This window comes from Natrix helvetica, assembly GCF_964273705.1.
Source record: "Natrix helvetica genome assembly, chromosome: 1".
Classification (NCBI taxonomy): domain Eukaryota; kingdom Metazoa; phylum Chordata; class Lepidosauria; order Squamata; family Natricidae; genus Natrix; species Natrix helvetica.
The window spans coordinates 185,181,584-185,199,085 of NC_138548.1; the positions used below are offsets into that span (position 1 = coordinate 185,181,584).

General features: G+C 40.0%; 1 protein-coding gene across 1 annotated transcript in view; it reads left to right on the top strand.

Moving 5' to 3' along the window:
• Nucleotides 1–17,502, top strand: part of PTH2R (parathyroid hormone 2 receptor) — a 62,745-nt gene that overhangs the window by 14,317 nt on the left and 30,926 nt on the right. The window contains exons 6-8 of the mRNA XM_081938445.1: nt 1,115–1,301; nt 2,808–2,961; nt 7,569–7,629. Of these exons, the coding sequence (XP_081794571.1) occupies nt 1,115–1,301; nt 2,808–2,961; nt 7,569–7,629 (402 nt within the window). The remainder of the gene's footprint in view (nt 1–1,114; nt 1,302–2,807; nt 2,962–7,568; nt 7,630–17,502) is intronic.

Here is a 17,502-nt window from a genome sequence, read left to right on the forward strand (position 1 = left end):
GTATATACCGCTTCACAGTGCTTTACAGCCCTCTCTAAGCGGTTTACAGAGTCAGCACATTGCCCCCAACAATCTGGGTCCTTATTTTACCCACCTTGGAAGGCTGGAAGGCTGAGTGAGCTGGTGAGATTTGAACTGCCTAACTGCAACTAGCAGTTAGCAGAAGTAGCCTGCAGTGCTGCACTCTAACCACTGCACCACCTTGACTCTTATGAAGATGAAATCCGAGGATTCTGAACAAAAGAAATATAAAAAGGATTAAATTTATTCTCTGTTCCTTCTGTGGCTGAAATCTCAGCCTCCCAAACTCTGCTTTAGCACCAAACTTCTGCAATTACAAACAATCTGGATTCACCCAATACATTAAACATTTATTGTCTCAATGATAGGTTGTTCAATAAATCATGGTACATGAGATCACATATCGTTCTGAACTCCAAGCCACTATTTGCAAACATCACTGAGTTGAGCCAAAGCAAAATAGGTATAAACTGGAGCATTATGGATTATTCAGCAGAGTGGGGTGTTGTTGTTTTTTTTGGAGACGCTATGCTCTCTGAAAAGACATCAGGACAGAGCTCAAGCTCAATCCTTCCTCCTTAAATTTACATGTGCAAACAACGTCATTTTACAGCTGAATCATATCTGGAAAGCAATGTAAAATATATAATCCATGAAATAATTCATGGAGAAAATGTTTTTGTGGTAACAGGTATTTTTGATTAGAATGTAGAAAAGATTTTTGTCTCAAAGGGCGAAAATAAAAGCAGGTTCATTGAATTGTATTATGCACATACCCTTATTAGTTGTCCTTGTTCAAAATGATCATTTTGTCTTTTTTTGTTAAGATTAATACAGCCACTTCATACGCACAAGAGTTTTGATGCTTATTGAGCTGTCTCTTTTAAAAAAAATCCAAATTAAATGTGCCTCATAGCTATTTATTAAGATATCAAAAAGGAACTACTGTTTTCAGAAATAGTGCACCTTTAAGCAATAGATGCCAGAGACCAAAAATAAGGGAGAATTTTAGGTTGACTGCCTCATGGAAATAGACACTAAACAATATGGTCCTTCTATGACCCCTTAAAAAGGTTTTTTTCCCCCCAACTAGGAGGCTCCACTGTACCCGGAATTGTGTACATCTGCATTTGTTTGTCTCCTTCATGCTCAGAGCTACCAGCATTTTTATTAAAGATAAAGTTGTTAATCCTCATTTTGGAGACAAAGATTTTGACTCACTACTCAAAAGTAACCCACAAAATATTAATCAGACTCCAGTAATGGATAGATCTCAGTATGTAAGTATTGCTCCCTCTTGTTTTTCAACTCCAGAGTTTCCCCAGCCATAAAAACTATTAATTTCAGAGTCAATGTCTGTTCCCTGACCATTTCAGTCCCAAAACTCATTTCTGGTCCTTTAAGTGATGCATTTCAGCAGACCCAAAATCAGTAGTCATTGGTTTCCATCCATGTGCTGAATATTTCTGTGTAAATACTGCCTTTGTTTAAAGTAATTTGGAATAATAAACTTTAATGGCAATATCTGAGAATATATATTAATTTAGATTGCTTCCCAATTGGAAAAAAAAAACAGGGATGGGAGTATAATTAACCAGGATGGGTGAAAGTTGAAGAGAATCTTTTCTTGATTACATATTACATAGATTAGAAATGCCATCTGGCCTGACCTGCTGTAGCACTTTTTAACTCCGGCTTACATAGAGGAACATCTGAGGGAATGGTAAGAATCTTGGGCCCACCTTTGATTGGAACAATAGCAAAAACCCTTTCTTTGCTTGTAGCTAATCTATCCACTTTACACAAAATCTTATACTGATATTTCTGTTGGCAACACTTTTTGGCAAGAGAGTAGAAGAAGACCAATTTCATGAAATGGATATATACAATACAGGGTAGTTCTTTGAATTTACACTGTTCAGAAGCGAGACTATGAGGTCTTCTTTGCTTGATTGGGCCTGCATGCTCTAAAACATTAAGGAGTTCAGTGCTTGTGTTGGTCTATATAGAAAGCTACTTCACATTGGCCACATTTCCCCCCCAGATCATTATTGATGAATGAGCTTTGTCTGCTTATTTGTGAACTTCAACTTCTCAATAGATATTTGTTTTTTAAGGAAACACATCTCTGAATCAGATGATAGATAGATAGATGATAGATAGATAGATAGATAGATAGATAGAGATAGATAGATAGATAGAGATAGATAGATGATAGATAGATGATAGATAGATAGATAGATAGATAGATAGATAGATAGATAGATAGATAGATAGATAGATTATGGATGATAGGTAGGTAGGTAGATAGGGAGAGAGAGAGAGAGAGAGAGAGAGAGAGAGAGACAGACAGACAGACAGACAGACAAATATTTGCCTTCCAAATATTTTGAGCTGTATTTCTCACTTTTTTGGCTATCTGGGATTAATGGAAGTTGGTGCAACACAATTTAGTTGCTCATTATTGCTGCAGTGTACCCCAGTGAACTATCTCAGACAAGCAACATTGATACAAAAAAAAAGTTAATATAAGACAGCATTTAAATATTTGGCAGTAACTGAATGAGGATGTTTTTCCTATTGAATTCCTTTGTTGTTACAAATTTTAAGTATGTCTCAGAAAACAAAAAAAAAGTTGAAAAGTATGATGAGCAGCTCTACTCTTAGTTTTAATTCCTCATTATATCTATTTAATGATTTTTTTTTGATAATGAAGTTAGTATACTGTTACATTTAATTATTTTTCCCAATGCAGCTGCTGGATATTTTTTGTTTTTGATCAATAGGTGTGGTGCAAGATTACTGTGGTTATGTTTATTTACTTCTTGGCAACAAATTACTATTGGATCTTGGTCGAAGGTCTCTATCTACACAGCTTAATATTTGTGGCTTTCTTTTCGGAAACCAAGTACCTATGGGGTTTTATCTTAATAGGCTGGGGTAAGATACATTGTTTTTCATTCAAGAATTGGTTTTTTTTTAAACTGAGACAATACTATATCTACTCTCATTTATTGGAAAGGTATAACATTATATTGACCTTAATTATATTAATGTATCCAGAAACAAAGGTTGGAATCAATCATTAATGCATTCTAGATTAATGTGTTACATCTACCGTGTTTTCCCGAAAATACAACCTGTCCTGAAACTAAGGCCTTGCCAAATTTTTCGCATGGGCAAAAATATAAGCCCACCCCCTGAAAATAAGCTCCCTGGACAACCCCCCTCCAGCCAGGCAGAGCACCGCTCACTGACCTAGCGGTATCCCGAAGGCTCCAAGCCAAGGAAGCGGGGGGGGGGGGGAATGGCACTTACGTTGCTTGCTGCCTTTGGGATAGCGCTAGGTTGGGGAGTGGTATTCTGCCTGGCCAGAGGGGGGAGTTGCCGGGCCGCTGCTCCCTGCGAGTGGGCTCCCGAAGAGCCAGGCACAGCCTCAGGGGTGAAGCAGCCATGAGGTGACCATGCTCATGAGCAGACGCCCGGCAAACCCCCTCTCCAGCCGGGCAGAGCGCCATTCACTGATCTAGGGGCTATCCCTAAGGCGCCAAGTCACATGGCGCTCTGCCCACCCACCAGCTCCTGCATCTTGGCACATTAGGGATATCCCCTAGGTCAGTGCATGGAGCTCTGCCTGGCTGGAGAGGGTGGTTGCGCGAGCGCCTGTTCCACCCCCAGTTCACATGCCTCCCAGCCTCACCATGCCCTGGCCAGCTCTCCCTGCAGGGCCAGGGCACCGCTGCCACGCTCTGAGCATAACTTCTTCTCCGGCTCTAGGAGTGCGCTCTATGGTTGTGGGCCCTATGGCAGCCGCCCACAACCAGAGAGCACACTCCTAGAATGGCCGCTGCGGGAAGAATCAGAAGCCGAGTTCTGGAGTTTGGAAGCCAGAGAAGAAGTTATGCTTGAAGTGCGGCGGCGGCGCCCTGGCCCTGCAGGGAAAACTGGGCCAGGGCATGGTGAGGCTGGGAGACATGCGAGCTGAGGGTAGAACAGGCGCTCGCGCAATGACTCTCTCCAGCAGGGCAGAGCTCCATGCACTGACCTAGGTGGTATCCCAAATGTGCCAAGCCGTGGGAGCTGGGGAGCAGGCAGCGCGCCACATGGCTTGGTGCCTTAGGGATAACCCCTAGGTCAGTGAATGGCACTCTGCCCGGCTGCAGAGAGGTTTGCTGGGCGGCTGCTCGTGAGCGTGGTCACCTCATGGTTGTTTCACCCCTGAGGCTGTGCCCGGCTCTTCGGGAGCCCGCTCACAAGGGAGCAGCTGCCTGGCAACCCCAAAACAATAAGCCCTCCCCTGATAATAAGGCCCAAGCCATATTTTGTGGGTCAAAAGAAAATAAGACCCTGTCTTATTTTCGGGAAAACACGGTATTTAGGTAATTTAATTTTTGTACATTCACTCAAATCAATTCCAGACGACCATATGTCAAGTAAGAAGCCTAAATTAGTTTTACTTAGGTTCCATTGAAATTTAAATTAAAACTCTCAGTAAATATCCCATTAATCTAAATGTGTTATAAGCTCCTGTAGGATTGCATTTTAGACTTTAATATTTGCTTTCATCTCATTTTGAAAATAAGCTTTTACTGGATGTGGGCTTTTGATGGTCTCTGAGTTTGGTTGTTTTCTTGCAGATATTACATTACCTGGTTAGGTAATATCTTTAGTGTGCACCTAGCCAGAAATGCTACCTAGCCAGAAAAGAAAATGTTTTTAAGGAAACAATCAAGCTCAGAGAGCACCAAGAACCAAACAGTACAATTTTGAGCTTCATAGATTGTTTTCTACTGGATATTCTTTTGTCAGAGAGTGTGCTTGTCTCACAACTATTTCATAAAAGAACATCACTATCACTTATGTAATGTATCTAATAAAATTATTAGATAAAGTAAGCAATGACTCTATATGATTCTATAAAGTTATTTTTTGCCATTATGGTCTGGCCGAGTGATGAGAATTCATTTTAACTGTGATAGGCTAAGCTCTTTTGTTTTTGCTCGCATTTGGTAAGATAATACAAAAATCACTACAACTATTAACAGAATAAAGTTTTATCAATTATGCCTGCTAATTAAGATTTAGCTATCCTTTCACCTTTTTTCTAACAAAAAGAGAAATAATATATCTTCCCATCCTTCCTACAGCTGGCTTAGTCCCATGCCCCTCTTCATTCCATTCATTTTATAGTATAGGATTTGAAGACTGAATTTGGGCGCTTGTAAACCTTGGAATGCTGCAAGGAGAAGAAAGTCCAAATTAAAATGTATTTCATTATAATAAGATGAGCTAGTGAATGAAATTAATATGATTACTCAGCATATCCTTATATTCTCCATTTGCCACATTAAATATTACTGATAGGGATGGCATGTGATTATGAGTCTATCCACTAATAGTAAATTTAAAAGTCAGTGAAACACTGATGAATGTATTTAATAGTAGCATTTTGCCCTTCATTATTAGTCTTGGTTTTAAACCATAAGGTAAAAAAGCTAAAAAAATCAAGATACATTGAATATTGCCCATCTAGGCCGGAGACACCTGCAAAGCAGGAGCATGCAGTATTTTAGAACAAAGGTTCGAACTCTTCTGGCTGATCTTGTCTCAGTTCTTTCCAAGATTAAGGACTATTTCCTTTGTTTGGATTTGGAATTTTATTGTGTAATTGGTAAGTAGAAACTGATCCTATTTTTAATATAGTTTTAAATAGATTATTTTTTTATGAAACAGTTAAAACAAGATTCATAGATATGTAGAATCATAGGGCAAGAAGGGAAGTTGGAGGTCTTCTAGTCCAATCCCCTGCCCAAGACAGGAGACCTTATACAATCCTGCACAAATGGTTAACACCCCTGCTGATGTGGTTCCAATTTTCAAAAAGAGGAAAACCAGGAAACTACAGACCAATCAGTTTGACATCAATACCTTGGGAAATCCTAGAAAAGATAATGAAGCAGCAAATTTGTGAGCACTAGGAATGAACAAGATGATTTCTAGAGGCCAGCATGGGCTTGTTAAAAACCAATTGTGTCAAACAAACCTTACTGCTCTCTTTGATAAAGTAACTAAATTAGTGGATCAGAGAATTCCATTCCCAAGAATTTTTTTCAAAGAAAGCCCTATGAATGTAATGGATATTTGGGATGTTTTTGCTAAATCACTCTCCTCAAAGACCTGTTATGTGTTATACCACTTTTTGTGTAACATAGTGCTATTTGGTATTCTCTATGACTAGAAAGCTCTTTGATTCAGTAAAAGTCCAATTTCATTAACTGGACACAGCCCTGAATTTGTATGTCATTATTTCCTCTCGATTTTCATTTTGTGTGTTACATGCTATATTTCTTTGATGTGCTTATGTTTTCTCTGGTATAACTTGATTTTAGCATTTTATATGAATTATTATTGAATTATTAGACTTTTTTATTCTGTAAATAAAATTCACATTTTAAGTACTTAAAGAAATATCTATATATAAATTAATTTGCTACCATATATGAATTCTTATTTCCAGCAAAAGCAGTTTTTTCAAAATGGTACATCAAACTCTAGACTCCTTGGATCAGATCACTCATGTCATAGGGATTTTGAAGGCTGAGACAGAAGCTAAAAGTTCCCAAGTCAGAGATAGCTGTAATGTAAATATACAACTGCTTGGGTTCAAGGCATGATAAATTTCTGAGAGCATAAAGGTCCTCTGGATAATTGGAGGATGAATTTTATTCAGTTTAATTTGGATAGTATAAATTATTGGGCTATAATCCAAACAATTATTGCTTACTAAATCAAAGCCAAATCAGTATTGCAAAAATAGAATATCCCCTTTTCTTGGGGGAAGGAAAGGAATGGAAGAATTTGCATAGATCAGGCCTCACAGGGAACGATGTGCCTTCTGCTCAATGGAGTAGAACTTCCAAGAGGTCACTATTCAAAGCAATTGCATAGCCCTGGATGCTTCTAACACTCAGCATTTGCAAGAGATTAGATTCTGAGCACAGGTATTTATTATCCACAAGGTACAGAGGAAAGGGAGAAGAGGAGGAGTGTGATCTGTTGCGATGTTAGTCACTTCCAATGAAATCTGTACAGGAAAAAAGGCCAACTGTCACTCAGTGTAGAGAGCAACTGCAACACACCCTTTTGTAAGAAGTAGCACCTCCAACAGTAGCTTTAAAATAATAAATGAACGCTAGATCAACACCCCGTTCAGAGGAAAGAGCTCTAGGTCAGATGTTCAAAGCTTTTTCTGGCATGCTGATTCTACCTGACTTTCAGGGTATGATACAACAAGTAGCTGGTGGGACCGAGACAAAACCAAATTTGATTTATACTGAAATTGAATTAACATGAATAGATTTGATACAATTATCCTCCAGTATGAATGTAATGTTTCTTGTCATATTAAAAATACAGTTTAATAACTATTTTTGGATGTGTCTGGGTTCCATACGTCAAACTGCACTTTGTTAAGAAAAATGCTTATGTTTTATTTCATTTCTCAAGAGAAATCTTAACAGTAAGCAATCCATTTTTCATATTTATAGGTTTCCCAGCTGTCTTTGTAGCGGCCTGGGCAGCAGTCAGAGCAACAATGGCAGATACAAGTTAAGTGGACATAAAGCAGAGGTTTCCTTCATTTTTTTTTCCAGTGGAAGGACAATAGCTATGTTATTGGTCCTTTCCAGGACACTGTGCGGGGAGAAGGGGAGAGAGAGAATTCTTATGAGGATGAATGTACACAAATATCAAAGGCTATTGGGGGGGGGGATTGCAGTGCATATTTCTGGAGAGCATTGATGTATTGCAAGCTGAGAAAGGTGCTTTTCTAGCCTTTCTTCATTTTACCATGAAGCTTCATCGAGAGTTGCCTTTTACTGGAAGTCATGCATTAAATGTGGTGCCAGCCTAAAAGATTGTGATCCCTACTATGCATGCAAGCACACACAAGTAGATTTTTACAGCAATGAATTAATATATTTGCTGCAAAATACATTTGATTTTACTAAAGACTCCTTCAATCCTTGTGCCTTATGGGTCAGACTTTTTGTATCCTTTCTGATACTCAAAAGTCATCATTATAGAATATGTGAATATTTCAGAATTAGATGATGCTCTCAGTGAGGGTAATCGTTGTCAGGAAATATATTTTTTAACAATCCAAGATGAATTATTCCAAGGAGGCTAGAGAGTAACTTGGAACAACAATGACTGCACAGTTGTAGAGACTGCAACATTTTGCCACCTACAGTCTCTTAGATAACATCCAACGAATGTGTGAATCACAATCATGAATTTTTAGAAAAGATATATGAGTTACTACAGGTCTGAATAGAGGAACTTAGGTCTGGCACTCTGGAATGTCTTAAGAAAAAAAAGACATGTTTTCTATATATACACATATACTGATTCATGCAGTACATTCTTTCATACTGATTCATGCAATATATTACTTTTAGTTTATCATTTTGGCATATCTTAATCACTGTATGGTAGTAGTGGCCTGCCACAAGAAGGAGTATGTTCATATTTATCCTTATCTAGATCATCTTCTCATCTTCTGGACTGATTTAGCTTTCTAGTGAATTTGCAGAGCAGTTCAATAGGAGTCCAATATTACCAAAGCCACGTCGTCCCTTGGGAGGGACTATACATAATATTTACAAGATCTATACATGGTATGCTGTATCACCATCTCTATGAACTGACTGTAACACCCTGTGTCCAAAGCCGGCGCCAGCAGAAACAAAAGAGTCTAATTTATAGTTCTTTATGAACGGTGAAGGGGATGCTCACATAGCAGCCCTACAAATCTCAGTCAAAGAACCTTGCGTAGCCCAGGCTGCTGAAGTAGCCGCACTTCTTTTGGAATGGGCTGTGATAGACCCTGGTACCCGGGGCCCCTGCGCCTGATTAGCAGCTGCAATACAGGCTTGCAACCTAAGTGGAAAGATCCCAACGATCAGCAAAATATGCCAAGCGTTCCCCGATGGAAGGGCAGGGCAGCCCGGAATTAGACCCGATGGTAGGAGCGGCCACCACTGCCTCCATCGCCCCCACGAAATGGCTGTTTCTGTTGCGGATCCCTTTGCTGGCGATCTGGTTGGAATCTCTGTTTAGGGGTGAAATGCCCCTGATACTGTCTGAACCCTGGGCCCCCAAAATCGGATCCCCAAAAGGAAGAACCATAGTCCTGACCCCGAAAGGATGACCCATATTCTTGGGGGCGAAAGGAAGACCGGTGAGGGTACGGAGTTGCCTGGAAGTTGCCCTTTCATGGAGCTGTGGGGAGAACCTTCCGTTTGTCCTTGCCCTCCACCAGGAAGGGGTCGAGAACAGTGCCAAATAAAGACCGCCCAGTGAAGGGCGCTGAAGCCAAATGCCATTTGTGGTGTACATCCGCCTGCCACTGATGTAGCCAAAGCAGTCTATGGGACGCCACAGATGACACTATAGCCCTAGAGGCAAACCTGGCCACTGACAAGGTGGCATCTGACGAGAATTGTATGGCTGCTACCAGCTTGTTAATGTCCTGATGATCCCTGACATCTGCAGTAGGCACCCACTGCTGTAGATCCTGTAACCAAAGCAGACAAGAGCGGTTAAAAAAGCAGGTGGTCGTGGCTGCTCTCACTGCCCAGGCCGCCGCCTGATGATCCTTTTGTAGCATGAGGTCCGCCTTCTTGTCCTCTGGTTTCAGTGCATCTTCAGTGCCCCTGGCATATTCGCAGATGTATGTAAAGCAGTCACTGGGGCATCAATGGAAGGCAGTAGAAGCACCTGAGTCATCTCCTTATCTACATTGAAAAAGGTCTTATCATTAGAATTCGGCATGGGCCCTGAAGTGGGGGATGTCCACTCTTTTGACAAGATCGAGAAAGATTTTTGGAGTGGGCACTGTCTCTGCCTCAATTGCCTGCTCAGCAAATATAGTCTCTGCTAACATCCCTTGAGTTTGAGCAGACGTGTCTGGGGGTTTGTCACCAAATTTGGCTGAGGCCTTTGCCTTAAACAAGATAGATTTAAATAGAGAAGGCTGAAAAAGGCCAGAAAATGTAGGCTTGGCCGGGGGCATGCCTTCATCCTCACAGAGGTTTTCCTCTCTACTTTCGCCTTCCTCAGAATTCCTCCTGTGACTGAGCAGGAGAGACAGGGGGATCCTCTTCCTGTATATCAACTACTTCGGGTGCTCTAGGAGTTACCACATTTTGAGGCTGATTCTGAGGTTGCTGAAAGGCAACAGCCAAACATTGCTGAAAGGCCCTGGTCATCACGTCCTGGAAATTGGGGACACACGTGGTGAACATCTGCTCAGGGAGCAAGCCAGTGGAAGTGGATGGAATCACCTGCTCTGGCTGGCCAGATGTGGTTGGAGTGCTGCGTGGAGGAGACTGCCAGCCCTGGGTAGATCCCCAAAGTCCTGAGGTGTCAATGGGGATTCTCAAGTTGAGCGATGGATGCCCTTCTGTCTCTCCCCCAGGTACAGACATATCAGGCTGTTGCCCCAAGGAAAGCCTCTTGGCTAGTGCTGAGTCAGAAGAGCCTTTTTTACTGCTGGCCTTGTAGATGCGTTCAAGCGCCCTATCCTTTTGGCGCTCGAATTTGGAACTGCTCTTGGAGGGTTTTTCTCCTGGGTGAATTAGAGACATGCTTAGTCTTGCGGCCGGCTTTTGCCCCCCCTCCCCCCCTGGAGGTACCTCTGTCAAGGTGCCAGGAGCAGGTGTGGGGGTCTCCTGAGGCTCATTGAGGCTGATGGCCACAGTGATGAGGACCTGCCTCCTCTCAGTGTTTGTGCTGTCATTTGCGGCCGCCATTTTGACTTGCGGCTTGAATTAGGCTCAAAATGGCAATTCGCGACATAACCAACTGACAGCAACAGTGCTAAACTGCAAACCTCATTGTAAAGTGGCTTGTGCTTCTAAGAGCTTCTGCATGCTTCCTCGCCTCTCAAACAGGCTCCCTGTCGCTTCCTTGGACGAATCCTTCGTCCCCAGGCAAATTAACAGTTAACAGGTCTTTGCGAAGCCTAGCTGCAATTAGGAAACCGCGTGGGCGCTCCGTGGCTGCTTTGAAAGCCGCAATCGTCGCTGAACTCAAAGAGGAGTGACAGTTTCCAATGCCTCTGCTAGATCTGACCAGCAAGGGAAACCTTTCTGATATTAATTTAAAGGCACAGGCAATTTAAAGGCACAGGCAAGAGAATTAGCCCTGTCAGCGTGACAATTTGGCTTTGAACTTAAAGGAGACTACCGCCACCCCTAGAGGGGTTCAGGCAAGGCTGTCAAAGTCCCAGCTTATGAATCTTGTAGTTATACCAGTAGTATTCACTATCCAACAATTCCAATGAAATTCAGACAAAATGGTCAATATATCCACTTCTCTGGAGAACTGTTAAGACACATCCATCCTCATTGAGGGACTGTCGGAAGCTGGGTTTGCCTGGCAACAGGGGCATGGCTTACCTGTCTTGTCAGACTCAGTCCAATCAATGAGCGGATGAAGTCAACCCAATTTGGATGCTACTCTCCCCACTATGGAGAACTGTTCATGATATGTTTTCTTGGCTCTCCGTGGTAAGCCGTGTAGTTTTTAATGCTGCTTCCAAAGCTGCAAAATATTCTATTTGGTATCCTCAATTTTGTAGATGAGACCTTTCGGAAGATACTATGTTTTGTGGTAGATAATGGGCTGCTGTAGTTTTATTTAGTCCAGGGTGAGCATCCATTATCATTAGTTGTACCTTTCTTTTAGCTGCTTTGCTGAGCTATTTTCCACACAGTTGCACAGTTGTAACTGACACTGGTGGGCAAATGTAATAACAGTAATTACTATGAATGTAAACAGAATTTAATTTTAGTGATATGTAGGGATTTTGTGCACAAATAATTTGCTCATACACTATATGTAATCACATGGCATTCATTTGAAGCGATCAGGTCTGGAGTCTCCCAGGTTGGTCAGGTTTGGCAAGCATGTAGGGGGTAATTTTGATAAAGCAAATATTGTATCTTCTGTAAAACTAAAAAAAAGCATGCCTGGATAATTAATGAATAACATAGATACAAAGCTGCAGTGAAGCTGGATTGCCCTTACATTAATAAAGAGGTTAGATTCCATTGTGTAAATCATGTTTGGATATGGGCTGATTTGCCTTCTGAAGAGAGAGGCTTCCTCTCACTTACATAAAACCATGCTTTGATTCATCTATACATACTAATTGGTGTTTTTGTGCTTTCCCTTTCTTATTAAATCTACTAATAAGATCTTTGTGGCTTGTTGCTTGCTTAAGTCCCAATTGATATCGCTTGTAAGAGATTCCGATAGCAGCAGACTTTAAATATTTAGGGGTGATTTTTCACTCAACTGACAGATGTAAAACATCTGTGACTTACGTTAAATCCTATGGCCACTTGACATTTCTTTTTCATCCCAGCTGTAAATCAGCTTCCTATGACTAAACTCCTGGCTCGTATTTTAATGTTGCCAAGCAACTCCATGTCAACTACCTATAAGAGTATTGAGACTACTGGAAGGCAGATTCTGAAGCATCCCCTACAGGTACTATTGAAATACAGATGCACATTCTACCCAGTGGTAACTTCCTTAATGATAAACTTAATGCCATAACATTTCCTCAGAATATTCTGGATACTTTGACAGTTGGACAGCCAAAACCCAAATATCCCAATCAAAATTTAAATTTGGTCTACAGGGTTTGTAGTTGTTAGCAAACTGTGTTTGTCTTCGTTTGGTCACTCAGAATTCATTATAGCTTTAAGTTTCTGATTTCTGTAAAACAGTTTCTCTCTTGTACATGGCCACAATAAAATATAAAGGTCTATCTGATTTAACTATCATCTATCACAATGTAGGCCAAGAGAAGTGTCTGCTATAATGCAGTTCAAAGACTTGATGAGATGTGCTAGGATTCAGCAGTCATAAATACTAGTTTATCTTGACAATCTGATGTCAATTATTGAAATATTGGTCTGCTGAACTTTATAATCTCAATCTAGATATTGGTATCTAGGTTCACCAATAGGGTTGGGCTACTCTTATTTCATTCACATAATTTCTTAGGAATTGAGGGGAAGGGGGCAAGGAAGGGTGAGAACAACTAACTTGATACTAGATGCTCTTCCAACTACCTAGGAAGTCTCTACATGTGGAATTCAGCCTCGAATAGAATATTGAAAGAAAAGCATTTTAGAGTAGACTACCACTACAAAAAGAAAGCTTTATTTCTTCTTTGTAATATATTACTGTTAAAAAGAAAGAAAATTGTTCAAGAAACAAATCTACTGTTAATAACTTTAGCTAAATTAGTCAGAATTTTAGCAACTAAGTGCTGCTCTACATGAAGGATCTTTTTGCATATCGATCACTAAAATCATGCATTACAGTGATTCAGCCTGAAAGCGACTACAGCACGAGTCATTATTTTTAAGTTTTTCCTATCCAGGGTTGGTGTAGCTGATGAATCAACCATAGCTGATACACAATACTTTGAGCCTCCAAAGCTTTCTGAACTTGAAGTGTCAACATTGGAGTAGAGAAAATAAATCCGTACAGTATTCATTTAGGAAACAGAAAGCAAATGCAAACTTGCAAGATGAAGGATAATTGGAACAGAAATTATGATAATTGTGAAAAAGTTATAGAATTCTGCCAGATCAGGAAACAGAATATTGACTCAATGATGTGACTGCAAAACAGACACACACATTTTGGCTGTACCCTTAGAAAAAAAAAGTCTGGATTATGGCCAATAATAATTCTGCTTCACTCTGCATTGGTCATACTCCATTTCAAGTATGGTGTCCAGTTCTTGGCATTGCACTGGAAAAAATCAGTCAAACTGGAAAAGGTTTTGAGCTGGACGATGAGGACAGTCTGAAGACTAGAAATAAATCCTAAAGAGAGATTGAAAGAATGATGAAGATAAATCTGAGAAGTATATGATATTTGTCTTTCTTGAAGAAAGTTGCAAAGTTTATTCTTCTGGAGTATGGAATACGATGTATTTATAAGTATATTTATATTACATTCCTGTTAATCTAGGTGGCTCTGAAGTCAATAAAAGATTTAAATTAAGAAACAGATCCCTTCTAATGGTCTAACTAAATGTAGAAGAAAATTATAATAGTAAGGGGACTTGAACAGTAGAACAGTTATCCAGAGAGTTAAGGGATTACCCTTCAGTGGAACTGTTTAGACAGAGGCTAGGCAGTCATGCAGTTATGTCTCACCGGACTTCTGCACTGAGCAAAAAGTTGAATTCACTGCCCTCAATTCTCTGTATGAACTCTGTTGAAATAACGCACAACTGTAAACCTGCTCTTTGAGGGGAGATGTAACCTAGCCACCCAAAACAATTTTTGGAAAAAAAAAATCTACTCAGACCACTGCAGCTTTATCAAGCTTGAATTTCACTTTAATCCTTCCTATTACACAGTGTTTACACTAGTTCAGCATCCTCATCTAATTTATGTGCCTGATAGGTGTACAGTTGAATGTTGCAGAAGACTGATAACACTTCAGCCAGTCTAAAACCTTTGGCTGATCTCATCCAAAAGCTTCATATAGGTTTTTAAGAATGTGGGACATAGGATAGAATGTCACAGGAATCCACAAAAAGGTTCTGTAGACTCTGTTTAAAATGGTCATTAATTCTGCCTTTTGAAACTTCCTCCTAAAGATCAGAGTGAAATAATTGTGTCCTGCCTTCACACATAGATCACTAATGATGCTATCAATGCCCTGCAACCAGAGTCATCAAAGCTGATGATAGTTCTTGGAGAACCTTCAAGACTTGCAGTTCCCTTACTTAATAGAGAAAACCAGGCTATTTTGGTACCAAGCCTAGATAAAAAATTACGAATCTATGTAATTTGCTTCATTAAAAAGTACTGGAAAAAAGAAAGAACTTGAGATTGGATAATAGTTACAGCCTAGAATTTCTTAAGGTATGGTGGTTAAGGTGCTGGCACTGCGGAAAAGAGACAGAAGAGGCGGGCAATGACAAAGACAGAAAAGGCGGGGGTTCAGTACTGTAAAAGGACCCAGCCACTGCGACCAGGCTGCTATTCACCAAAGGACTGGCACCACTTTTGGGTGGTGGTGGTGGGAAAGTGTTCTTATGGAGCGAAAAATATGGTATAAAAGTAATAAAGATAGGATTTTTTAAAAATCTAATAAAACTGCAAGTTTTAAAGCGTCTGGACCCATTCCACATTACAAAACAGCATCTATAAGTCTATTCAGTCAATCTATCTGGTTTAGTGAAGGTTACTGGAATGGTTATGGATAAAACTACAGGTGGTTTAATCTTATTTAATCCAAATGTATTGTTTGCATTCCCTGCCCTCATCAACTGAAACTAATATGACATGTTCTTCAGAATAGTATCAAGACAATTTTAAAGACTCACTACAAAAGGTGCAAATAAGACAGAATTAAGCACTATGGAAACCAAATCTATTCATTTATTGCACACAAATTATGAAATTGAAGGCAAGTGCATTGTCCATTTCTTCACCACCTCTGATGATTACCCAGGCTTGCTTAGTTTCAGGAAAGGGATTGCATTTTTCCCCTTAGGCTGATCTAACACCATTATTTTCAAGATGAATAAGTACATATTGTTAGCACTTCTTCCAAGTGGAATAGTACTTTAGAAGCATTTCATATGTCTCAGTTCTCACTTTACATCTTTAAGGCTTATCAAAATTATCAAAATGCTATCAGGAGAAAAAGTTGGAATACACAGTTTTCTTAAGAAAAGGAATTAAAAAGGATTAACTCCTATCATGATGCATTTCTTTCAGGAAGGAAAATGCCATTTAAATAATTTATTGCTCTTTAAAGAAACATGTGGGAGGATGATTCTTTGTCATGTATCAGGCTGTGCTTGCATATTCTTTGCCAAGAACTATTTTTTACAATATTATTTTCTTATGTATGGCTGTAAAGGTTTCAGAAACAAATCTGAAATGAGCAGCTTAAATATTCTCACTGCCTCTTTCCTCCTCTTGTCTCCTCCTTGAGCTTGCCACTAGGACTGGAGCTTAGCATCTCTTTGTCCATCACTTCCACTACCATCCATATTTCCTCATCCTAAAGAGGAGAAAGCTCCTAGGAAAATACCACCACCAGCTTTCTACGGTTTTGTTGTCCCCTATCTGGCACTTTTAAAGGGAGACGATTTTGCACCTGGGACAACAGCCAAGATTTTGTAGAAGTTTTTCCTTTTAAACATTTGTAATGAGAGGAACAGCCACTGCTAATGCTCTGATAGTGACACAATTGTGCTCAGTTAAAAAGAGAGCTAAAACAAACTATATCTCTCCCTCAATGATTACATGGATTTTTAAATTATCATATCTAAGCCTGTCTTTATTTGGGGAGGAGGGAGAAAGTAAACTTCTGAAATGCTAAAAGAATTGAAGTTGTGTTTTTGATCTTAAATATGGGCAATTATTAGCTTCATGCTATTTGTGGATGCTAGAGATATGCTGCATTTTCTTGCAACCCAATTATACCGAAAGGAGTTCTGTGGCACAGTGGTTAGAATGCAGTAGTGCAAGCTAGGGCTGCTGACTGCTGGCTGCCAGCAGTTTGAGTCTCACCAACTCAAGGTTGACTCAGCCTTCCATCCTTCCAAGGTTGGCAAAATGAGGACCCTGATTGTTGGGGGCAATATGCTAACTCTCTAAACCACTAAGAGGGGTTAAGTGCTATTGCTGTTGTTCTTTTATATTACACAGCAATGTTGAGCAGAAAGCAGTTGGTTTCTAGACACCCATCTATCTCATCCTAATTCTGAAGACAAGTTGAGTTTCAAAGAATCTGGGTTGCTAAAGGTGCATTTCCTTTATAAGAAATGTGCACACACACACACACCCTAAAATTAGATTGATAGAGTGTGATTCCAGAATATCCTGAATTTTACCCTAGGAGGCATTGCACTAAGACTCAGAGAACTAGAAGGAAGCCAGTTGCTGCACATTAATAATCTCTCTTACCTTAGTATTAATGTTGCTGTAAAAAATTAATGCTTCTAAGAGTACTGAAATGCCAGACAACTATTTGCCACAGCTGTTCCCTTTCATTATGTTGTAGCAGGATAAGTTGTAGAATCCAAATAGGCATATAATGCTTTAATCAGCATAAAATAAAACAGCACAAACTAACAAGCAAACTTCCAGGTTCACCAAACTTCTTCCCCTCCAAAACAGATGTTAAATTCCCTCTTTCACTTTCAGTAGCTTGTTAGGAAGGAGAAATGAAATAGAGGAAATGCTATGAAGCCTTAATGAGGTACATCTGTCTATACAAAATAACTTGCAGCGTTTCTTGTGTATTGAAAGAGTCTTCATAGAGATCAGTTTCTAGGATGAAGTGGAAATTGTAAGTGGCTTTGTAAAAGGAAGAGTACATAAAATAAAAGAAATGTGATAGTTCCTATACTGTTGAACATTG